At 42.9% G+C, this 25633-nt stretch overlaps 1 protein-coding gene across 4 annotated transcripts in view; it reads right to left on the reverse strand.

The window, feature by feature from the left end:
- The window catches only part of LOC115201125 (uncharacterized), a 40338-nt gene extending 19770 nt beyond the window's left edge, over window positions 1–20568 (reverse strand). For 3 of the 4 annotated variants that reach the window (XM_029764436.1, XM_029764435.1, XM_029764434.1), the window contains exons 1-2: window positions 19697–20564; window positions 17196–18870 (exon numbers count right to left, since the gene is read on the reverse strand). In XM_029764436.1, coding sequence (XP_029620296.1) covers window positions 17196–18870; window positions 19697–20036 — 2015 coding nt within the window. In that variant the 5' untranslated portion in view covers window positions 20037–20564. Of the gene's footprint in view, window positions 1–17195; window positions 18871–19696 lie in introns of all 4 variants that reach the window. The other variant, XM_029764437.1, reaches the window with a different exon arrangement.
- Window positions 20569–25633: the final 5065 nt, after the last annotated feature.

Below are 25633 nucleotides of genomic sequence, written 5' to 3' on the forward strand. Positions count from 1 at the left end.
CCAGACAAGTCTCCGCTGATAGCCAGGTGTAGCAGTGGTAAGTTGTTGGGACTGCTGTTGGGACAGCTTTATGTAGGCCCTAACAGTTTGTGGGCACAGCTTATCGCATTATAGTGCAATTAATGTATTATTTAGTGTTGTGTTGTGTAGTGGCTTTGCAGGCATGCATCAACAAAAACATGTGGGGAGTCTGCCCCACCAAGATTTACATGCTAAAATCGCCACTGCTCATACCTATGGTAAAATCAAGCTGGTCACTAGAAACACAAGTCGATTTCGGACATTTGAAAAGGTCCTGAGGACATCAATATTTGCCGTCCTCGGCATTCAGAAGAAAAAAACAATGGCACAGCACTGAGCTCGAACTCACGCTGCTTAGACCACTGCGCCATGGCAGTTCACAATTATTTAGCAAGCAGGGAGAGTACTTGATGATACTAAATGGAAACTAGGGATGACCCCATTTAGTCGACTGGTCGATCGTTTGGTCGAGAGGCTGTTGGTCGACAAAGATTTATTTTGTTTGCTGCTTCAAAAAAATACAAGACACCTGTCTGATTTGCGCCTTTCTTGAGTGTACTAATCCATTGTGGAGGCCGTGGAGATTGTAACTGACAGTTAATCTGTAAGTCTATGTCGTTGTTTTTTGTTTGAATTGTTTACGTGTTCGCTATGCGGAGGAAATGATAAGACAGGTGGAACTACGTGGCTAATAACTGTTGTAACGGGGATCATTATCGTAGCAACACATCTTTGTGGGTGAAGGCTTTCCCGCGCGATGTTAGCTAAGTTTTCAAGTTTTCATCATTACCGGGTTCAGTTCGTAAAGGTTGATATGTGTATGTTAGGATGAAGCGTGAATTCATGCCAGGAATAATAAGTGTGAAGTTTGATTTCCTCCCTTCTGTAATAAGCAGCCAATGAGGTATTTTTTCCTCTATTCGTGTGTTCAATCTGATACTGTTATAGCTCCGGCTAAACTGTTTATGTATGTAAGCACTTCAGAGTTATACCAAGCTAATAAGTCACTCATAAGACAAGAAGGTGTAAGAGTGTGCTTAAACTGTATTTTCATTTACTTTATAGTTCTCACGGAAAGTGATAATTCTGACTAAACTACAGAATAAAGCCGCCAGTTAAAATCAAGGAACGGTTGTGCTCGTGGTTACTGGAGGGAGCTACAGGGAGAACTCAATGCTCTTCACGAGCAAGAGAGAAAGAAGAATCTTATCCAGCTGTAAACGTCTACAAGATACCCAAATCCTGGTAGGCCCTGTCATCTGCCAGATAAGAGTTTTGCACCTAACTGCAACCTAAGAAGAAAATCTCCACATAAGGAAGCATCATGAGGCAACATAAGGAGAAGGCTAACAGGAAAGTCAGACACGTATGTACAAGTCAAGGTGTTTGAAGCTGGTCCTAGCCTTGTGAACAGCTAATAAGAGACTTTAAGATTACAATTTGTGAGGACTGGAGATAGTTGTGTATTTCATCAAGATGCTGGTATTATGCATTTGCTCTTTCTATCTTTATGTATCGCTGTTATGTGTATTACTGGAAAAATATTATTTGATACTTACTAAAACAATATATATATTGCGACAAAACATTAAGGGTCAGCGTACACCTATTCATTATATTTTCACCTGTAAGTTAATAGTGTAATTGTTTGGTAAGGTGTTTGTTCAAGCCTTCGTTACAAGCATTATACATGTTTATACCACGTACTAAGGTTTAAATGACCTACTCACTTATCCAAACCTTACCTAGAATTGATTTGATTTGATTTAGAATGTCAGAAAAGGGTAGTTTCACTAAAGGTGATAGAGATGGGGTGGGTCAAGTTGAGCAGCTGCAACAACACCTCGCAAACTTCAAGCCTTCATCAGAACAAACAGAGCAGCAGGAAGAGACCCAGACTGGTGTGGAGTCACGGCTGCCAGCGAATGATGATACAGAAGTTGCTAATGAGACATCACAACAAGAGCCACGAAAAGGTGAGAGGGTCCACAGGTTAACTGAAAAGGGCAGAGAACTGCGCGACGAAAGGTGGAGACAGCTCGAACATCGTTTCAGAGTCAGCCATGAGAAGTGGAAGGCTCTAGTAAAGGAAGCAAAACTGTCACTGACAGGCTGTTGCTCTGAAGACCTACTAGAAGACCTCTTAAACAAGATCAGCCATACCTCTACAGAGCTAAACCTTGTTTATGTAAATTTGCGTCAAATTGACATTCCCGACAACGATATATGCCGCAGAGTTGATACGTGTGAAGCAGTTACAATGTCTATTATCAAGACTGTAAGGTGTCATCTAAAGGCCAGGGAAGAAGGTCAAAGTAACCAGATAGAGCTGCACTGGAAGGACAGCAATTCCTTGTGCATGTCTGAACTCTCACATAAGTCAAGTCTCAACTATCAGCCCTCAAGCATTTCCTCCCAGTCTCAAAGCAACTCAAAGGTCAACTCCAGACACTCAAGCGTGTCATCTGTCAAGAGACAAGAGGATGCGGCGGAAGTTGCTGCTAACCAAGCAGCTTTAGAAGTAATGGTTGAGCAAGAACGCCAACTAGAAGAGCTTCAGACTCGAAGATGAAGATAAGAAGAGGACAGCGGAGCAAGAAGCTGAGGCTGTGAAACGCAGCTTAGAAGAAGCTAGGCTGCGAGTCAAGTTAGAGGTAGAAAATGCTGCCAGACGAAGGACGCTAGAAGACAAGCGTAGAGAGTTAGAGCGCCTAGAAGTGCTCAAGAAACTAAATACTGCCAAGGCGAGGATGCAAGTGTATGAGCAAGATGAAAACTCAGAGAGTAGTTCTCTCTTCTCGTCCTCTAACTGCAAATCTGTGAAAGAAGTCATGCACAGAAGTGGCTCATCTCACAGTCTCTCACCACAACATGTTGTGACAAGCACACGACATGAAGATAGCACCAAGACCATGTTCAGGTTACTAGCGGAATCAATCAGTGAAAGCCGCCTCCCCATACCAGAACCAGTAACATTCAATGGAGAACCACTCTCGTTCACTGACTGGAAGGTCTCTTTTCAGACTCTGATAGACAGAAAGAACATACCAGCAACTGAGAAGATATATTACTTAAGAAAATATGTCGGTGGGCCTGCCAAGAAAGCCATTGAAAGTTACTTTATGTTAGGAACAGAGTCAGCCTACCATGCTGCGTGGACCATTTTTGAAGAAAGGTACGGAAACAAATTCCTCATCGCCAAGTCCTTCAGAGATAAGCTCAATGCATGGCCTAAGATAGGATCCAAGGACAGTCTTGAACTTAGAGACCTTGTGGATTTTCTTCGCAGCTGTGAGGCTGCTATGTCTCAGAATAAGGGCCTGGAGGTGCTTAATGACTGTAATGAAAACCAAAAGATCCTTGCTAAACTTCCAGATTGGCTAACTTCAAGATGGAATAGAAAGGTCATAGACATCTTAGAAGAAACTGAGACCTTTCCCAGCTTCAGTCAGTTTGTGTATTTTCTCACTAGAGAAGCCAAGATCGCTTGCAATCCTGTAACATCCCTTCACGCTTTGAAACCAAGCGAAGATGGAAAACCTAAGACGCCAAGGATTCAAAGCCCTGGAGCAAGGGTATTAGCAACTAACTCTGATGGGAAAGATACTGTCACTAGTTGTGTCTTCTGTGAGAAGTCAGGTCATAGTCTCCACAAATGCTGGAAGTTCATGGATAAGCCCACCACAGAGCGACAGAAGTTTGTTCAAGAGAATAAATTGTGCTTCGGCTGTTTAAGGCCTGGGCATCGTTCGAAAGATTGTGATAACAGGAACACCTGTGACACGTGTCAGAGGAGGCATCCATCCTGCCTGCATGAAGATCGTACTAAAGAAAGGTCAAGGGATAGGAAGACAGAGCCCCCACAAGATAAGGGGACAAGTGCGTCAAGTGAGGCCATATCTAACAGAGTCGTAAGGGACATTAACAACACTCACACCTCCACAATCATTCCAGTATGGGTGTCAACCACAAGCGAGCCCAATCGTGAAGTTCTCGTGTATGCACTTCTTGACACCCAGAGCGACACCACCTTTATCCTTGAAGAGACAACAAAAGCTCTCAATACAAGGAAGGAGCCAGTACATCTGAAACTCTCTACAATGGCTTCAAGGAATACCATCGTGCCCAGCCAGAAGCTGTCTGGTTTGCAGGTTAGAGGGTTTTACTTGGAGAAGAAAATCCCTCTGCCAACGACCTACTCGAGAGAGTTTATTCCTGCAAACAGAGATCCTATTCCTACTCCAGAGATGGCAAGAGCATGGTCTCATCTTGAACACATTGCAGAGGAGATTGCTCCTCAACAGAGCTGTGATGTCGGTCTCTTAATTGGCTACAACTGCTCCCAGGCTCTCCTTCCAAGAAAAATTGTGTCTGGTAAGGGAAATCAGCCTTTTGCTCAGAGAACAGACCTTGGCTGGAGCATAGTCGGCTATGGAAACCCATGTATCGACTATGGCGACGCTATTGGAGTGAGTCATCAGGTGATCGTTAGACAGGTGATGCCAAGTCTTCAATCTTCTTCCAACCTCACAAATCAAGTACACTATGTTTGTAGAACATGCGTAAGAGAGGTAATCACAGCACTGGACGTTATCAAGACGCTTGAATCCGACTTCAATGAGAGAGCTACAGAAGAGGACCTCATATCTCAAGAGGATATCCGGTTCCTGACAAAAATGAAAGCGGGCATCAAACGCAAGGACAATGGACATTACGAGATGCCGCTGCCGTTTAAGGAAGAAAGGCCCAACCTGACGAACAATAAAACATGTGCAGTTCACCGCCTCAAGTGCCTGGAAAGGAGGCTAAGGAGAGACAAGCAGTACTACAAGGACTACACAGCATTTATGGAAGAGACCATAGCTTGTGGAGATGCTGAGAAGGTCTCCAAGGAAGAAATTAACAAACATCCAGCATGGTACATCCCACATCATGGGGTTTATCACCCACAAAAGCCTGGGAAGATACGAGTCGTCTTTGACTGCTCAGCGAAGTTTCGAGAGACGTCCTTGAATGACCACCTCCTCACCGGTCCAGAGTTGACAAACACATTGCTGGGTGTCCTTTGTCGTTTTCGTAAGGGTCCAATTGCAATCATGTGTGATGTAGAGCGCATGTTCCACCAGTTTCATGTGAAAGCAGAAGACCAAGATTATCTGCGGATCCTTTGGTGGTAGAACGGAGATCTAGAGTCTCAACCCTCAGTGTATCGTATGAAGGTCCACTTGTTCGGCGCAGCTTCATCTTCTGGTTGCGCCAACTATGGTCTCAAACATCTCGCTGCCGAAGGACGAGGAAGCTTCAGCGAGAAGTCTATCCAGTTCATAGAAAGGAACTTTTATGTTGATGATGGGTTGATGAGCGTATCATCTGAAGCTGAAGCGGCCCAGCTGGTGAAAGAAGCAAGAGAGCTTTGCAGCATCGGCAAACTTCGGTTGCACAAGTTTATCTCTAACAGCAAGGAAGTTATAGCCACAATTCCCAAGGAAGAATGTGCTGAGGGTGCCAAAGACCTAGATATGGCTCTGGGTGAACCACACATGGAGAGGGCGCTTGGTGTACTGTGGTGTGTCACATCAGACGAGTTCCAGTTTAGGGTAGTTGTCAAGGAACGCCCACTTACAAGAAGAGGAGTGTTGTCTACAGTAGCCTCTGTATATGATCCGCTTGGGTTTGTGGCACCCTTTGTCCTGGCAGGGAAGCAGATCTTGCAGCAGATGTGTCGTGACAAGATCGACTGGGATGACCCCATTCCAGATGACCTACGTTTCCAGTGGGAATTCTGGCTCCAAGGTCTACAAAACTTCGTAAGTAAGGATCCAACGAGGCTACTTGCCATCAAGTTTCAAGGAAGTGCAGAGTTATGAGCTCCATCACTTCTCCGACGCTAGTACCTCAGGTTATGGAGAGGGCTCATATCTCAGAACAATCAGCACAGCAGGAGAAGTTCATTGCTCCCTAGTTATGGGAAAGTCGAGAGTCGCCCCGTCCAAGATTACGACCATACCACGACTGGAACTTTCAGCAGCGGTGGTAGCTGTTCGAACAAGTGACATGCTCAAAAGGAAGCTAGAGATACAAGGTCTACAGGAATACTTCTGGACAGACTCGAAGGTAGTTCTTGGCTACATCAACAATGAAGCCAGAAGATTCCATGTCTTTGTAGCTAACCGTATCCAACGCATTAAGCAAAGCACAGATCCCGAACAATGGAGATATGTGACCTCTGAAGAGAATCCTGAGGATCATGCTTCCAGAGGTCTCACATCAGAACAGCTCATGGCTTCCAACTGGTTCACAGGTCCAGACTTTCTTTTGCAAGAAGAATTTCCCAAAGGACAAGTCAACGGAAGAAAGGAGAGAGGCAGAGCTCACCATTATAAAGATGGTTCAAGAAGCAGCCTTCAAGACATCAAGACCAAAGATAAAGCAAGCAAGTTGCATAAATTGAGTCCATTCCTGGATGAGAGAGGTAAACGCATCACCAAACCCACCTATCTGGAGAGGCCCATCCATAAGACAGTCACCCTCCTGGAAGCCGATCAAAAAACCCTGCAGACCCCTTTCACAAAAATCACAGGTGATTGGTGGGAGTGTAACTGACAGTTAATCTGTAAGTCTATGTCGTTGTTTTTTGTTTGAATTGTTTACGTGTTCGCTATGCGGAGGAAATGATAAGACAGGTGGAACTACGTGGCTAATAACTGTTGTAACGAGGATCATTATCGTAGCAACACATCTTTGTGGGTGAAGGCTTTCCCGCGCGATGTTAGCTAAGTTTTCATGTTACCGGGTGTAGTTCGTAAAGGTTGATATGTGTATGTTAGGATGAAGCGTGAATTCATGCCAGGAATAATAAGTGTGAAGTTTGATTTCCTCCCTTCTGTAATAAGCAGCCAATGAGGTATTTTTTCCTTTATTCGTGTGTTCAATCTGATACTGTTATAGCTCCGGCTAAACTGTTTATGTATGTAAGCACTTCAGAGTTATACCAAGCTAATAAGTCACTCATAAGACAAGAAGGTGTAAGAGTGTGCTTAAACTGTATTTTCATTTACTTTATAGTTCTCACGGAAAGTGATAATTCTGACTAAACTACAGAATAAAGCCGCCAGTTAAAATCAAGGAACGGTTGTGCTCGTGGTTACTGGAGGGAGCTACAGGGAGAACTCAATGCTCTTCACGAGCAAGAGAGAAAGAAGAATCTTATCCAGCTGTAAACGTCTACAAGATACCCAAATCCTGGTAGGCCCTGTCATCTGCCAGATAAGAGTTTTGCACCTAACTGCAACCTAAGAAGAAAATCTCCACATAAGGAAGCATCATGAGGCAACATAAGGAGAAGGCTAACAGGAAAGTCAGACACGTATGTACAAGTCAAGGTGTTTGAAGCTGGTCCTAGCCTTGTGAACAGCTAATAAGAGACTTTAAGATTACAATTTGTGAGGACTGGAGATAGTTGTGTATTTCATCAAGATGCTGGTATTATGCATTTGCTCTTTCTATCTTTATGTATCGCTGTTATGTGTATTACTGGAAAAATATTATTTGATACTTACTAAAACAATATATATATTGCGACAAAACATTAAGGGTCAGCGTACACCTATTCATTATATTTTCACCTGTAAGTTAATAGTGTAATTGTTTGGTAAGGTGTTTGTTCAAGCCTTCGTTACAAGCATTATACATGTTTATACCACGTACTAAGGTTTAAATGACCTACTCACTTATCCAAACCTTACCTAGAATTGATTTGATTTGATTTAGAATGTCAGAAAAGGGTAGTTTCACTAAAGGTGATAGAGATGGGGTGGGTCAAGTTGAGCAGCTGCAACAACACCTCGCAAACTTCAAGCCTTCATCAGAACAAACAGAGCAGCAGGAAGAGACCCAGACTGGTGTGGAGTCACGGCTGCCAGCGAATGATGATACAGAAGTTGCTAATGAGACATCACAACAAGAGCCACGAAAAGGTGAGAGGGTCCACAGGTTAACTGAAAAGGGCAGAGAACTGCGCGACGAAAGGTGGAGACAGCTCGAACATCGTTTCAGAGTCAGCCATGAGAAGTGGAAGGCTCTAGTAAAGGAAGCAAAACTGTCACTGACAGGCTGTTGCTCTGAAGACCTACTAGAAGACCTCTTAAACAAGATCAGCCATACCTCTACAGAGCTAAACCTTGTTTATGTAAATTTGCGTCAAATTGACATTCCCGACAACGATATATGCCGCAGAGTTGATACGTGTGAAGCAGTTACAATGTCTATTATCAAGACTGTAAGGTGTCATCTAAAGGCCAGGGAAGAAGGTCAAAGTAACCAGATAGAGCTGCACTGGAAGGACAGCAATTCCTTGTGCATGTCTGAACTCTCACATAAGTCAAGTCTCAACTATCAGCCCTCAAGCATTTCCTCCCAGTCTCAAAGCAACTCAAAGGTCAACTCCAGACACTCAAGCGTGTCATCTGTCAAGAGACAAGAGGCTGTGGCGGAAGTTGCTGCTAACCAAGCAGCTTTAGAAGTAATGGTTGAGCAAGAACGCCAACTAGAAGAGCTTCAGACTCGAAGATGAAGATAAGAAGAGGACAGCGGAGCAAGAAGCTGAGGCTGTGAAACGCAGCTTAGAAGAAGCTAGGCTGCGAGTCAAGTTAGAGGTAGAAAATGCTGCCAGACGAAGGACGCTAGAAGACAAGCGTAGAGAGTTAGAGCGCCTAGAAGTGCTCAAGAAACTAAATACTGCCAAGGCGAGGATGCAAGTGTATGAGCAAGATGAAAACTCAGAGAGTAGTTCTCTCTTCTCGTCCTCTAACTGCAAATCTGTGAAAGAAGTCATGCACAGAAGTGGCTCATCTCACAGTCTCTCACCACAACATGTTGTGACAAGCACACGACATGAAGATAGCACCAAGACCATGTTCAGGTTACTAGCGGAATCAATCAGTGAAAGCCGCCTCCCCATACCAGAACCAGTAACATTCAATGGAGAACCACTCTCGTTCACTGACTGGAAGGTCTCTTTTCAGACTCTGATAGACAGAAAGAACATACCAGCAACTGAGAAGATATATTACTTAAGAAAATATGTCGGTGGGCCTGCCAAGAAAGCCATTGAAAGTTACTTTATGTTAGGAACAGAGTCAGCCTACCATGCTGCGTGGACCATTTTTGAAGAAAGGTACGGAAACAAATTCCTCATCGCCAAGTCCTTCAGAGATAAGCTCAATGCATGGCCTAAGATAGGATCCAAGGACAGTCTTGAACTTAGAGACCTTGTGGATTTTCTTCGCAGCTGTGAGGCTGCTATGTCTCAGAATAAGGGCCTGGAGGTGCTTAATGACTGTAATGAAAACCAAAAGATCCTTGCTAAACTTCCAGATTGGCTAACTTCAAGATGGAATAGAAAGGTCATAGACATCTTAGAAGAAACTGAGACCTTTCCCAGCTTCAGTCAGTTTGTGTATTTTCTCACTAGAGAAGCCAAGATCGCTTGCAATCCTGTAACATCCCTTCACGCTTTGAAACCAAGCGAAGATGGAAAACCTAAGACGCCAAGGATTCAAAGCCCTGGAGCAAGGGTATTAGCAACTAACTCTGATGGGAAAGATACTGTCACTAGTTGTGTCTTCTGTGAGAAGTCAGGTCATAGTCTCCACAAATGCTGGAAGTTCATGGATAAGCCCACCACAGAGCGACAGAAGTTTGTTCAAGAGAATAAATTGTGCTTCGGCTGTTTAAGGCCTGGGCATCGTTCGAAAGATTGTGATAACAGGAACACCTGTGACACGTGTCAGAGGAGGCATCCATCCTGCCTGCATGAAGATCGTACTAAAGAAAGGTCAAGGGATAGGAAGACAGAGCCCCCACAAGATAAGGGGACAAGTGCGTCAAGTGAGGCCATATCTAACAGAGTCGTAAGGGACATTAACAACACTCACACCTCCACAATCATTCCAGTATGGGTGTCAACCACAAGCGAGCCCAATCGTGAAGTTCTCGTGTATGCACTTCTTGACACCCAGAGCGACACCACCTTTATCCTTGAAGAGACAACAAAAGCTCTCAATACAAGGAAGGAGCCAGTACATCTGAAACTCTCTACAATGGCTTCAAGGAATACCATCGTGCCCAGCCAGAAGCTGTCTGGTTTGCAGGTTAGAGGGTTTTACTTGGAGAAGAAAATCCCTCTGCCAACGACCTACTCGAGAGAGTTTATTCCTGCAAACAGAGATCCTATTCCTACTCCAGAGATGGCAAGAGCATGGTCTCATCTTGAACACATTGCAGAGGAGATTGCTCCTCAACAGAGCTGTGATGTCGGTCTCTTAATTGGCTACAACTGCTCCCAGGCTCTCCTTCCAAGAAAAATTGTGTCTGGTAAGGGAAATCAGCCTTTTGCTCAGAGAACAGACCTTGGCTGGAGCATAGTCGGCTATGGAAACCCATGTATCGACTATGGCGACGCTATTGGAGTGAGTCATCAGGTGATCGTTAGACAGGTGATGCCAAGTCTTCAATCTTCTTCCAACCTCACAAATCAAGTACACTATGTTTGTAGAACATGCGTAAGAGAGGTAATCACAGCACTGGACGTTATCAAGACGCTTGAATCCGACTTCAATGAGAGAGCTACAGAAGAGGACCTCATATCTCAAGAGGATATCCGGTTCCTGACAAAAATGAAAGCGGGCATCAAACGCAAGGACAATGGACATTACGAGATGCCGCTGCCGTTTAAGGAAGAAAGGCCCAACCTGACGAACAATAAAACATGTGCAGTTCACCGCCTCAAGTGCCTGGAAAGGAGGCTAAGGAGAGACAAGCAGTACTACAAGGACTACACAGCATTTATGGAAGAGACCATAGCTTGTGGAGATGCTGAGAAGGTCTCCAAGGAAGAAATTAACAAACATCCAGCATGGTACATCCCACATCATGGGGTTTATCACCCACAAAAGCCTGGGAAGATACGAGTCGTCTTTGACTGCTCAGCGAAGTTTCGAGAGACGTCCTTGAATGACCACCTCCTCACCGGTCCAGAGTTGACAAACACATTGCTGGGTGTCCTTTGTCGTTTTCGTAAGGGTCCAGTTGCAATCATGTGTGATGTAGAGCGCATGTTCCACCAGTTTCATGTGAAAGCAGAAGACCAAGATTATCTGCGGATCCTTTGGTGGTAGAACGGAGATCTAGAGTCTCAACCCTCAGTGTATCGTATGAAGGTCCACTTGTTCGGCGCAGCTTCATCTTCTGGTTGCGCCAACTATGGTCTCAAACATCTCGCTGCCGAAGGACGAGGAAGCTTCAGCGAGAAGTCTATCCAGTTCATAGAAAGGAACTTTTATGTTGATGATGGGTTGATGAGCGTATCATCTGAAGCTGAAGCGGCCCAGCTGGTGAAAGAAGCAAGAGAGCTTTGCAGCATCGGCAAACTTCGGTTGCACAAGTTTATCTCTAACAGCAAGGAAGTTATAGCCACAATTCCCAAGGAAGAATGTGCTGAGGGTGCCAAAGACCTAGATATGGCTCTGGGTGAACCACACATGGAGAGGGCGCTTGGTGTACTGTGGTGTGTCACATCAGACGAGTTCCAGTTTAGGGTAGTTGTCAAGGAACGCCCACTTACAAGAAGAGGAGTGTTGTCTACAGTAGCCTCTGTATATGATCCGCTTGGGTTTGTGGCACCCTTTGTCCTGGCAGGGAAGCAGATCTTGCAGCAGATGTGTCGTGACAAGATCGACTGGGATGACCCCATTCCAGATGACCTACGTTTCCAGTGGGAATTCTGGCTCCAAGGTCTACAAAACTTCGTAAGTAAGGATCCAACGAGGCTACTTGCCATCAAGTTTCAAGGAAGTGCAGAGTTATGAGCTCCATCACTTCTCCGACGCTAGTACCTCAGGTTATGGAGAGGGCTCATATCTCAGAACAATCAGCACAGCAGGAGAAGTTCATTGCTCCCTAGTTATGGGAAAGTCGAGAGTCGCCCCGTCCAAGATTACGACCATACCACGACTGGAACTTTCAGCAGCGGTGGTAGCTGTTCGAACAAGTGACATGCTCAAAAGGAAGCTAGAGATACAAGGTCTACAGGAATACTTCTGGACAGACTCGAAGGTAGTTCTTGGCTACATCAACAATGAAGCCAGAAGATTCCATGTCTTTGTAGCTAACCGTATCCAACGCATTAAGCAAAGCACAGATCCCGAACAATGGAGATATGTGACCTCTGAAGAGAATCCTGAGGATCATGCTTCCAGAGGTCTCACATCAGAACAGCTCATGGCTTCCAACTGGTTCACAGGTCCAGACTTTCTTTTGCAAGAAGAATTTCCCAAAGGACAAGTCAACGGAAGAAAGGAGAGAGGCAGAGCTCACCATTATAAAGATGGTTCAAGAAGCAGCCTTCAAGACATCAAGACCAAAGATAAAGCAAGCAAGTTGCATAAATTGAGTCCATTCCTGGATGAGAGAGGTAAACGCATCACCAAACCCACCTATCTGGAGAGGCCCATCCATAAGACAGTCACCCTCCTGGAAGCCGATCAAAAAACCCTGCAGACCCCTTTCACAAAAATCACAGGTGATTGGTGGGAGTGTAACTGACAGTTAATCTGTAAGTCTATGTCGTTGTTTTTTGTTTGAATTGTTTACGTGTTCGCTATGCGGAGGAAATGATAAGACAGGTGGAACTACGTGGCTAATAACTGTTGTAACGAGGATCATTATCGTAGCAACACATCTTTGTGGGTGAAGGCTTTCCCGCGCGATGTTAGCTAAGTTTTCATGTTACCGGGTGTAGTTCGTAAAGGTTGATATGTGTATGTTAGGATGAAGCGTGAATTCATGCCAGGAATAATAAGTGTGAAGTTTGATTTCCTCCCTTCTGTAATAAGCAGCCAATGAGGTATTTTTTCCTTTATTCGTGTGTTCAATCTGATACTGTTATAGCTCCGGCTAAACTGTTTATGTATGTAAGCACTTCAGAGTTATACCAAGCTAATAAGTCACTCATAAGACAAGAAGGTGTAAGAGTGTGCTTAAACTGTATTTTCATTTACTTTATAGTTCTCACGGAAAGTGATAATTCTGACTAAACTACAGAATAAAGCCGCCAGTTAAAATCAAGGAACGGTTGTGCTCGTGGTTACTGGAGGGAGCTACAGGGATGGCACAGTCCATCACTCTGACATGTGCTACTGAAATTGTATATAGTTATATTACGTAGGAACAATGGCGCAACACTAATAAAAATAATGTTATTTTATAACAGATGCGCTTTCTCTCGCGTTGGATAGCAGTTGCTGTCCGCAATTCTGAAACATCAGTGCGCTGTTGAATTGACGTTTTTTTCCTAGACCATGCTGCTATGTGCATAATAGCAAAGTTAACCAGCAAATTGTTGTTGAGAACAATGCAGGAGGCAGCAGCAGAATGAGGAGACAAGAAAACAGCCCTTGTTGTCTAAGAAAAGTGAGGAGAGGAAATGCCAACTTAATTAGGTGTATAATCAATAGCCTAACTGTTAAATGTACCTGGCTTTATAAATCATCCACATATACCTACAGAAATAAGACAGATCCTACTTCTGTTTCCTGTTTTAGTGTTTGTTTAATAGCCTACTGATTCCATGAGCACCAAGCCTCACCCAACAATTTCATAAATTCAGCTGTTTTTAGTCTTTGCTATGCTGTAATAAAGGCTTTGCACTTTTTTTCGTTAGACCAGCCTCTGTGGTATTTTTTTATCATTTATTTAGTGTTGTTCACACTGTTCCAAATTGTCAGAAAAATTAAGTTTATAATAATAATAACCCTCCTTTTTCCTTGATCTCCTTATTGTTATCATTATTATGATGATCATTATAATAACAAGTAATGTCATTATCTTAGTAGGCTTAGTATAGCAGCCTTGTATAACCACCCTCGAGCTGTACTGTAGTCTGTGTGTAGCTTGTGTAGAGGAGTCAGGCGCAGGACAGCAGATATGAGTAAATAAATTTAATTTACTCAAAATAAACATATATATTACAATAAAGCGAGCCCACATAACGGACCGTATTACATACAAACAAACATGGGGAACAGAGGGTTAAATAATGAACAAGTAATTGGGGAATTGAAACCAGGTGTGTAAGACAAAGACAAAACAAATGGAAAATGAAAAGTGGATCGGCGATGGCTAGAAGGCCAGTGACGTCAACCGCCGAACGCCGCCTGAACAAGGAGCGGGACCGACTTCGGGGGAAGTCGTGATGTAGGCCTAAGAGCGCATCCTGTTTAGTCTAAATAGCGTAACTTACCTAGGCTAATATTTCAATATTTACATTGACTACTGTATAAATCAATAATTCATTAATTCATGTCATCACAGAGCATATGAGTCATTCATGATGTGAAATGCAATCAAGCATTTTAGTTTTTAAAATATAATAACAAAGCGACCATTGAATAATTAGCATAAACAATAAATAGGGCTAAACTGTTCCATTGCGGAAATTGCATTCACGACTGAATGCGACTGTTGCACGCAGCACTTGCTCCATACCTTATTTTTCTTGATCTCCAGCATTTTCTACAACCAGTCAAACGTATTCAACACATCTGACTTGCCATTTACCTCCTGTGCAACCAGTAAACATTCCCCCGTTTTGATTTTTTTTTGTCACGTCCTCTGCATCTATTTGGCTGTCACGTGTGTTATGGTGTTCAGAGTATGTTATAACCAATTTATTGACGTGATTATAATATGCTATAGGTCAGGCCCTATTGGTCACGCGCATGCGAAACATACATGTGTCACGTAAAGAGAGCAAGGTTTGAGGGAATGTTTTTTCGGAAACATAACTTTTCAGTCAGAAATGATTGTAATTATGTTGCAGCTTCAGCAACACGGACAGCGCTATAGATGTGTGGTGGTCGCTGCAGCAGGGAGGAGAAAGACAACCAGTCCTAGTCACACAGTCACTTAACACAGTGCAGCAAGTCTCAGCCAGGCGGCACAATCAAATCAATTGCGGTCGACCAATATTATTTTTAGTCGGGGACAGCCCTAATGTGAACATTTATATTACTATTTCATTATGCTTTCCCCAACCTTAATCACTCTACCTAAACTTAACCTTTTGAGTTATGTTTTAACCCTATAACCACGCGAAATGAACCCTGTAAATACGTTCATTAAATTCCATCAAATCCCGAAGTGAAACTATGAGATCAGGTTGGGTAAAATATGGTGGTGCATCTTTGATGTTATGGAGCTATTTTGCTTCTATTGGTCTTGTTATGGTCAAGGGCATCATGAACATTACCAAATACCAGGACATTTTTAGCCAAGAACCTGGTTGCCTCTGTAAGGAGGCTGACACTTGGCCACAAGTGGATATCCCAGCAAGACAATAACCCCAAGCACTAATCAAATTACACAAAGAAATTGATAATTGACCACAGAATCAACATTTTGTAATGGACATCTCAGTCTCTGGACTTGAATTCTATTGAAAACCTCCCACTGTGCACACACTGGTTGAATCAACGTTGTTTCCACATCATTTCAACATGGAATAGACATTGAATTAACGTCTGTGCCCAGTGGAAATTGAAGCTGGAATTAAAGAGTATAGATTAAGGATATTGAGGAACTGGAAAGATTCTGTATGGAGGAACGGGCTATGATCCCTCTCTTGTGCTCTCCAAACTCATAAAACATTTTAGAAAAAGGCTCAGTGACGTTATCCTCAAAAGGGAGGGTGCTACCAATAATTTTGCCCCCTATCTTTTTTAGATTATTTTTGTATTACTTGTTACAAAATCTCTTTCTCAGAGCAAAACACTACATGACCAAAAACATGTGGACACCTGCTCGTCAAACATCTCATTCCAAAAATAATGGGCATTAATATGGAGTTGGTCCCCCCTTTGCTGCTATAACAGCCTCCACTCTTCAGGGAAGGCTTTCCACTAAATGTTGGAACATTGCTGCGGGGGACTTGCTTCCATTCAACCACAAGAGCATTAGTGAGGTCGAGCACTGATGTTGGGTGAAGTCAGCGTCCCAATTCATCCCAACGTTGTTTGATGGGGTTGATGTCACCAATCTCGACAAGCCTTTTCTGTATGGCTCTCTTTTTATGCACGGGGCATTGTCATGCTGAAACAAGAAAGGGCCTTCCCCAAACTGTTGCCACAAAGTTGGAAGCACAGAATCGTCTACAATATCATTGTATGCTGTAGCGTTAAGATTTCCCTTCACTGGAATTAAGGGGCCTAGCCTGAACCATGAAAAACAGCTCCAGACCATTATTCCTCCTCCACCAAACTTAACAGTTGGCACTATGCATTGGGGCAGGTAGCGTCCTCCTGGCATCCGCCAAACCCAAATTCGTCTGTCGGACTGGCAGATGGTGATGCGTAATTCATCACTCCAGAGAACGCATTTACACTGCTCCAGAGTTCAATGGCGGGGAACTTTACACCTCTCCAGCAGCGATGCTTGGCATTGTGCATGGTGATCTTAGGCTTGTGTGCGTGCGGCTGCTCGGCCATGAAAACCCATTTCACCGAGCTCCCGATGAACAGCTATTGTGCTGATGTTGCTTCCAGAGGCAGTTTGGAACTCGATAGTTAGTATTGCAAACGAGGACTGACGATTTTAATGCACTACGCGCTTCAGCACTCGGCGGTACTGTTCTGTGAGCTTGTGTGGCCTAACACTTTGCGGCTGAGCCATTGTTGCTCCTAAATGTTTCCACTTCACAATAACAGTACTTACAGTTGACGGGGGCAGCTCTAGCAGGGCAGGAATTTGACAAACTGACTTGTTGGAAAGGTGGCAGCCTATGACGGTGCCATGTTGAATGTCACTGAGCTCTTCAGTAAGGCCATTCTACTGCTAATGTTTCTCTATGGAGATTGCATGGCTGTGTGCTCAATATTATACACCTGTCAGCAACAGGTGTGGCTGAAATAGCCGAATCCACTAATTTGAATGGGTGTCCACATACTTTTGTATATATAGTGTATATTTGTATAAAATAATATCCTTTTTTTTTTTGCATACAATATAGCTCAGTACTTTATCAAGAGCGCCAATAATGATGGACCTGACTGTATATTTACGGGATGAAGTCATATAAATAAGGCTACTATCAAGCTCTGTAATAGTAAGAAGAGTAATACCTGAGCATTGTGAGATTTTCCAAAGCCCTGAGAATCAGCCTTAGTCCTGGATCTGACAAAGAGCAGTCCTCCAGGTCCAGTCGAACATTCCTGTCTTTGGATTGGTTGATCACGTATGACACTGCACAGCACTGTTGAGGATCAAGCTGTTCTCCACTGAGATTAAACTTGTAGCCCACTTTTTCTAGGAGGAGTAAGCAGGCCTCAGGTGACTGGTGCTCATACAAGCACTGACAAATGAAGAGGAGATTTTCAACATCTGAATTGGATTCATCAGGGTCCTGCTGTGTCTCACAGTAGATGAATGAGTCTATGATCTTTTCAATGTACTGGTCAGATAGTTCTCTCACCTCTTCCTCAGAAATCAAGAATTTAATTGATTCGACCATGTTACTGGACTGACTACAAAGTCCACACAAGAACGAGAAAATGTGCTTCAAGTACTTTCCTTCTTCGGTCTGACACTGCTGAAGGACTTGGGTGATTTTGTCTGGTGTCATCAACAGAAAAACAGAGGCCCAAAACTCCTGCAATGTGTTGTGGAGAAAAGCCCAAGATGATGTTGATGTGTCCTTGGCAGCAGATGGCGTCAGGAAAGCATCTAGCACACTGTGGTCTTTGCCATCCAATCTTGTCACGTTGGCTGTTTTACCCAGCATTGCTTGGTAAGCACTTTCCGCAAGAGACCTGAGGGCCTGCTTTTGGTCATGCATGTCTTTATCCAGGTGTTCTGTAGTTTGGTCATTGCATATTTTCAAGCTATCTCGGAAGATCTGTACGTACATTTCTGTTACTGTGCAGGGATGATCTTTAGCTTCGGAAACACTCAAACAGATGCAGCCAGTCACTATGAAGGCGTACATTGGGACATGACAAAGACTAAAGAGTTCAGGGTTATTCAAAATTCTACAAATGGTATCCTCATCTGTATCAAACATCCACCTAAAGAAAGAACTGATTGACTCGTCATTGAATCCGTGTACTTCCACTCGATAAGATGGCCAGTCAGACAAAAACCCACAGTCTTCTGCCTCTGGTCTGCATGTGGTCACAATCTTAGCATCACACAGAAGGTCTTTCTCTAAAATGCGCTTCACTACAGAATTTCTGATTGTGTCCATGATTCCATCAAATACAATTATGACATTTTCAGAATTCTGTTCAATATCTTGCAAAATCTCCTCAATCCCTTCCTCTGGTTTGACGTATTTGCCAAACAAAAGTGACTTCAGAGTCGTGGGGTCATCAGAGTGGGACATAGACCTCATCAAGGATTCATTGAAGTAAAACATGTAGCTCACCGCATTGTCCTCTTTTTGTGCCCAAAGATTCAAAATCTCCTGGGCAACTGTAGTCTTACCTATCCCAGGTTTTCCAACCAGCAGAATTTTTTTCTCATTTCCTGTCAGTAAATTATCAGGGGATAATTTTCTCTTGAATGCTGGAATGTAAGTTTGAAGTTTTTTTGAGCGAGATTTTTTGTAGGCCTTGCTTTTGGAGATCTTGCTTTTTTGAAACACACTTCTGTCTGGGTCCAAAACAAGAGGTATGTATGTGAATGGTTTCAATGTACAACTCTTTTTTAGCCAATACATGCGCTTTTTTCGTCTTGCCTCACAAATCTGCTTCGCTTTCAATTTCAACTGCTTCATGTACTTGAAGCAAGGTTTGGAATCTAGAAAAAAAAGATGAAGCAGTAAGGAAACAAGGACAATTGCATGATTTGAGCATTAAATAAAATGTCTGGTAGATAACTGAACCACTCAAGTGTCAAATTGGGTTTTATTATAAAATGACTTGCTATCCATTTGATTCTAAGAGATTTGGGTAATAATTTGCATGAACTGTATATTATAAAGCATCTATAAGCACATAATACACATGGCACTATAGCTATATGGGGTATTATTAAAGCTTAACGATCCGATTCACATTGATACTGGGAATGTTTTGTTTGACGAGGAAGCAGCGTGGAGGAGTTAGTTGGGCTTGATGAGGTGTCATAATGTCAATCAAGATGTGTCATATCACAGAGACCACCCTCGTGGCGGCGGAGAGAAAATGTTTTTGTTTTTAATGTTCAATTTCTGCGATTCTAAACCCTTTGCCATGGGGCTTAGATAAATTTAGCAGTTTTAAAGGTCATTTCCTGCAATTATTAGACACATGTTGCTATGGCTTATGACATTTTATATCTAAATGACTAAAGCGCTAACAAAATCAGTGGCTGAGGACGTCTGGTGGCAAGGCAGAGTTAGCAGAGTTAGGCACTCGCATGCTCTAGCTAAAGGGTATAACTGAGACATGGAGTTCTAGAAAAAAATCATTAATGAATGGTTTTGGATGTTGTTCCTCTTTAAGCTTTAATAATGCTCTATGTAGCTATGATGTGATGCTTATGCTTTGCATAGTGCTTATAGATGTGAAATGTATGCTCTATAACAATTTTACAGTTAGTGTTGCGTTACCGCAAATCAGATTTAATTGCCAATATCACATACCGGTAGGAGTGAAGTCACTCTGTAGCTTTGGGTCATCTCTGAAAGAAAAGCAGCTTATCCAATAATGCATATGTTGTTTTAGTGAAACTTTCCTGGTGGTGTACAATATCTTTAAAAGCTCATAGCACGCAGCCTCCCCTTTGCAAACAGTCATGTCCAGCATTTTTCTGGATCTATCAGACTTCTCATACATGGAGGACAGGTAAGAGACCTCCTCCTGATTGAGCACCATGTGCTTATGCAAGTGGTCAATAACCAGGGAGGGGTTCTCAAGGCTATCCACAAGAAGTCTTCTGCCATTTTGGATATAGTCAACCGCAGACTGTTCGGTGCTTGCCATGTCATCTGTGCACCGTTGGCCGACTACTAAAATTGTTTTAATCCCTTTATCCCACTTTCATTTAGGCCTAGGATATTTTTTCCTTCTGACTTTGAACCCAAATCTACTGAATGTAATTTTTCTTGCTGCTCATTTTAATGACTGACTCTTGAATAGTATAACTTATAAATGCCTTGAGGTTAGTACAACTGCATACAATCCTTTCATAACCCAAGATATGACTGTATTGAGATATCGTGTGTGACTAACACTTTTTAGTTACGGCGTGTGACCACAGATTATCCATTATATTGACCAAATACTCAAGTACCCGCTCTAACACCGACAATACCGGTAAATGTCTTAAAAAATGGAAGACAGTTATCCCATCTCTTTAGCTAATCCACTCCTTGTACTCCATGTCATGATTTCTCAAATTATTATAGCTCCCGCCTTCGGGCAATCAGTGTAATTTTGTAAATGCCAGATCTCTATGGCAAGACACACCATTCACCCAAGTTTCGTCAAAATCGTGCCAGTGCTGTCTGAGATATCGTGTGATTAATTGACGGACGGACGGACGGACGGACGGACGGACGGAGACCGATGCTCATCATGGGGGACTAATATGCACCGTCAATGCTTTTAGCCTATCCACAGCTGTTTATGAATTATGTTCAGACCATTGATAGTCCCCTCCAATCACACCCAACTGCTTCAATAAGTCAACCCTTCATCCATTGCTCTTCATTTCCCCATGATCTGAAACTCATGTTTTTCCTCTTAACTCTTCATTTGTGTCTATATACTGCAATTCAGCTTTAAACTGCAAATGTGTTGGCCTACAAGGTAAAATAAACCGTACTATAAACATTACTATGATTTGAGAGTGGTTACATGTCAGCCACCCTCAATTTCCCAAACAAAGTGGTAGGATCAGGCTGTTGAAAGGATGTAGGCTAGAAGTTAAAATGACTGAGACGTACCTTTCTCGACGCATTGATACAGACCATTTGTAAGTTGCCTATCTTTGTAAATAGTTATATATTGCTCACAACTAACTGAAACATTGTAGGCTATTTAAAAAGCGGTCTCCAATGAATTAGCATTATATAAATATATAGACTAAACTGTGAATTTGATTGCGAATTTCATAACGAAAATGAAACTAACTTCGAGTGACAGTGTACAGAGTACTACATATTTAGAATGAATCTAAAATGAACTCATACATATTTGCCAAAAGTCCACAAAAAATACATAAATTGACTTCCTCGTGGTGGTGGTCTGAGCGCTGTCCACGTTCAATGTCCTGTCCTGATCAGATTTGAGGTTGGTAAAAGAAAAGAAAAACGATGCCACCCACAACTTTCTGGAGAAGGGTGTGTAGCAAGTTTGCCAGGTCTAGCTACAATTTCTAACCCAATGACTATTCAAAACCCGCCAGAGGGGAGTTGCCACATTTAGCCAATGAACCTATTTTTCCATAACGTTATCGAGCGAATAAAGAAGGAATATGGAGGTAACTTAAAACATTTTCCATCATGTATCGCTCTTATCCAGAGCGACTCACAGTAGGGAATGCATACATTTCATACATTTTTAGTTTTTCGTACTGGTCCCGCATGGGAATCGAACCCACAACCCTGGCGTTGCAAACACCATGCTCTACCAACTGAGCCTCACGGGATCTTAACAACATCAGAAGCAAAATGAGCTTTTTCATCAAAATAATTACTATTGTGAGCTAACGTGACTAATGGAATTTGAATATGACGCACGAAATAATATAATTTGCCTTTATTAAACTCCGCAGATCATTTTCCATCAATGGATGTTAACTCGTTTGACTGCTATGTTGTGTGCATGTACTGACATGTATGTGTAACTGATAGATGCACACACACACACACACACACACACACACACACACACACACACACACACACACACACACACACACACACACACACACACACACACACACACACAAACTACATGTTCATGTTTTTAAATGCATGTAAATTGAAAAATATTTTGTCTGTAATATCTTTTTTGTTATGTGTCGGACCCCAGTAAGACTAGCTGTCGCCATTGGCGTCGGTTAATGGGGATCCTAATACATTTTTTTTATCTAATTGTCAATAAATCCCTTATGCGCATGTGCATAACTATAGCTAAATCCAACAGTACAGTTTGAGGGATGAAAGTTGGACAATGGATCTTGAAATCTCTGTGCAAGAAACACTTGGATGAACTTCAAAAAACAAAAGTTAGGGTATTTTCTGGCAGTTGTGCTGTTATTATGTACCAGATGTTAAGACTACAAAACGATATAAATAGCCCATTTGCGAGATTGACTTGTCATTTCAATAGGTATAGATAGGCTAGGCCTAATGACTAAAATCTGGGTTTATGATTGTAATTAAACTTTTCCATGCTTTGGTTAGCTAGATGCAGGTAGTCTATAGCCCCTGATAGCCTACAGTAGCCCAGGCAAGATGTAAAATGAACAATTTAGCAGCTTGCTTAGTTCAAATTGACAGACTAATTTATGTAACATGAATTGTGAGGCTATTTCGAGTTAAGAAGTGCTTCTGTTTGCCCAGATAGCCTGTTGGAATAGGATACAGAGGATGGGGTCGTAATATCAATCTCTGAATCATATGTTAATAATAAGGATATGAACTGAATAGGCCTAAACTTGTCAACAACAGCCAGTGATTATTTAAAAAAATAAAATGACCTGTAAACTAATCTGACTGACCGTTACCTTCAATTTAATGCATTCTAACAACAGCTGATCAGCAATTGCGATAGAATTGCGATAGATCACAATTGATAACTTCCAATTTCATTAGCTTTACATGGCCATTAATAATTACATAACAACACAAGGCTACAACAACAATAAACCGAAGTTATAGGCTATTTATTAAATCCGTTTGCCAGCTCCAGGTAGACTACACAAGTGGCATAAATACATTTCTAATGACTCCGGTGATATCGTTATCGTCATTTCATTTAGCCTTCCCTGTAGCTCAGTTGGTAGAGCATGGTGTTTGCAACGCCAGGGTTGTGGGTTCGATTCCCACGGGGGGCCAGCACAGGAAAAAAAAAATGTATGAAATGTATGCATTCACTACTGTAAGTCGCTCTGGATAAGAGCGTCTGCTAAATGACTAAAATGTAAATGTAAACATATTTGTTGTATTAAATGGTAGGCTACAGTAGCCTACATAGGGATATTAATTAATCGCTAACAGATGTATCATTCTTGTAAATGGTCTGTGTGTAGCTAGTGTGGAGGAGTCAGGCGCAGGACAGCAGATATGAGTAATTAACGTAATTTACTCAAGAAATCAACAAATAGCCCACAAAAACGGCCCATAAATACATGCAAACAATTACTCACAAACAAACATGGGGAACAGAGGGTTAAATAATGAACAAGTAATTGGGGGATTGAAACCAGGTGTGTTAAACGAAGACAAAACAAATGGAAAATGAAAAGTGGATCGGCAATGGCTAGAAGGCCGGCCGCCGAATGCCGCCCGAACAAGGAGAGGGACCGACTTCGGCGGAAGTCGTGACAATTCTCCACATTTTATGTCAGTTTCATTGGGTACTTTTCCCCATAATAGAAGCACGCGAGGGAGTTCCATAACTTCAGGGAGGTCCATAACTTCCATAAAACATGTCCACTAGCACAGCACACAAGACCCAAGAACTGCATGGTAAAACCTTTCACTTGATATAATTTTCCATAAGCAATGTCGTCATTAGAATAGTGGCGACCCGTCATTCAGGGCAGGTGGGGCTGTTTTTAGCCCTATATTTTGAGCCCTATATCTATATAAAGTACCAGTCAAAAGTTTGGACACGCCCACTCATTCCAAGATTTTTCTTTATTTTATTATAGCGAAGACATCAAAACTAGAAAATAAAACACATGGAATCCTATAGTAACCAAAAAAGTGTTAAACAAATCTAAATATATTTGATATTTGAGATTCTTCAAAGTAGCCACCCTTTGCCTTGATGACAGCTTTGTATACTCTTGGCATTCTCTCAACCAGCTTCATGAGGTTGTCCCCTGGAATGCATTTCAATTAACAGGTGTGCCTTGTCAAAAGTTAAATAGTGAAATTTCTTTCCTTCTTAATGAGTTTGAGCCAGTCAGTTGTGTTGTGACAAGGTAGGGGTGGTATACAGAAGATAGCCCTATTTGGTCAAATTATTATTATCACAAGCTCAAATAAGCAAAGAGAAACCAAAGTCCATCATTACTTATAAAAAAATTGGAACGGAAATGGCGCCACACCAAACTGGAAGTCTTCCGACTAACTAGGAAAGGCAGTACCGTGCAGTATCGAAGAGCCCTCACTGCTGCTCGAGCATCCTATTTTTCAAACCTAATTGAGGAAAATAAGAACAATCCGAAATTTATTTTTGATACTGTCGCAAAGCTAACTAAAAAGCAGCATTCCCCAAGAGAGGATGGCTTTCACTTCAGCAGTAATAAATTCATGAATTTCTTTGAGGAACAGATCATGATCATTAGAAAGCTAATTACGGACTCCTCTTTAAATCTGCGTATTCCTCCAAAGCTCAGTTGTCCTGAGTCTGCACAACTATGCCAGGACCTAGGATTAAGGGAGACACTCAAGTGTTTTAGTACTATATCTCTTGACACAATGATGAAAATAATCAGTGTGACGACAATGCCCCGTCCAGAGTGTCCGGCGACAGTGCCCCGTCTAGAGATGGCCCAAAGTCCGGAACCAAGAGAGATGGCCCACAGTCCGGAACCAAGAGAGATGGCCCACAGTCCGGAACCAAGAGAGACGGCCCACAGTCTGGAACCGAGAGAGACGGCCCACAGTCCGGAACCGAGAGAGACGGCCCACAGTCCGGAACCGAGTGAGACGGCCCACAGTCCGGAACCGAGTGAGACGGCCCACAGTCCGGAACCGAGTGAGACGGCCCACAGTCCGGAACCGAGTGAGACGGCCAACAGTCCGGAACCGAGTGAGACGGCCCACAGTCCGCAATCGGCGCAGCCAGAGTCAACCTACAGTCCGGAATCGGCGCAGCCAGAGTTGACCTACAGTCCGGAGATCCCAGAATCGTCCGTCTGCCTGAGGTCTACAGCGAAGTGCTTCAGCTCGAGGTCTACAGCAATGCGCTTCAGCCAGAGGCATTCAGCGGGGGTGGACAGGTTAGGTGGGGGACTAAGGCCAGAGCCTGAGCCATCTCCACAGTAGGAGGATTGGGGAGGGGGGGGTGTAGCATGGGAACCGTCGGTGACGGCAGCCACCCTCCCTTCCTTCCCTTTAGTTTGGGGGGTTTATTATTTTTTTTTTTTGTGTGAGGTGAATCCGGGGTCTGCACCTTTGGGGGGGGTACTGTCACGTTCTGACCAGTAAAGGGGTGATTTGTTATTGTAGTTTGGTCAGGACGTGGCAGGGGGTATTTGTTTTATGTGGTTCGGGGTGTGTGTTTATGTAGAGGGGTGTTTGGTTAGTATTTTCCGGGGGTTTTGGGCTATGTTCTATGTTAGTATATTTCTATGTTCTAGTCTAGTCTTTTTAGTTCTATGTTTAGTTTATTGATTT

Source organism: Salmo trutta, chromosome 10 (assembly GCF_901001165.1).
Source record: "Salmo trutta chromosome 10, fSalTru1.1, whole genome shotgun sequence".
NCBI lineage: Eukaryota > Metazoa > Chordata > Actinopteri > Salmoniformes > Salmonidae > Salmo > Salmo trutta.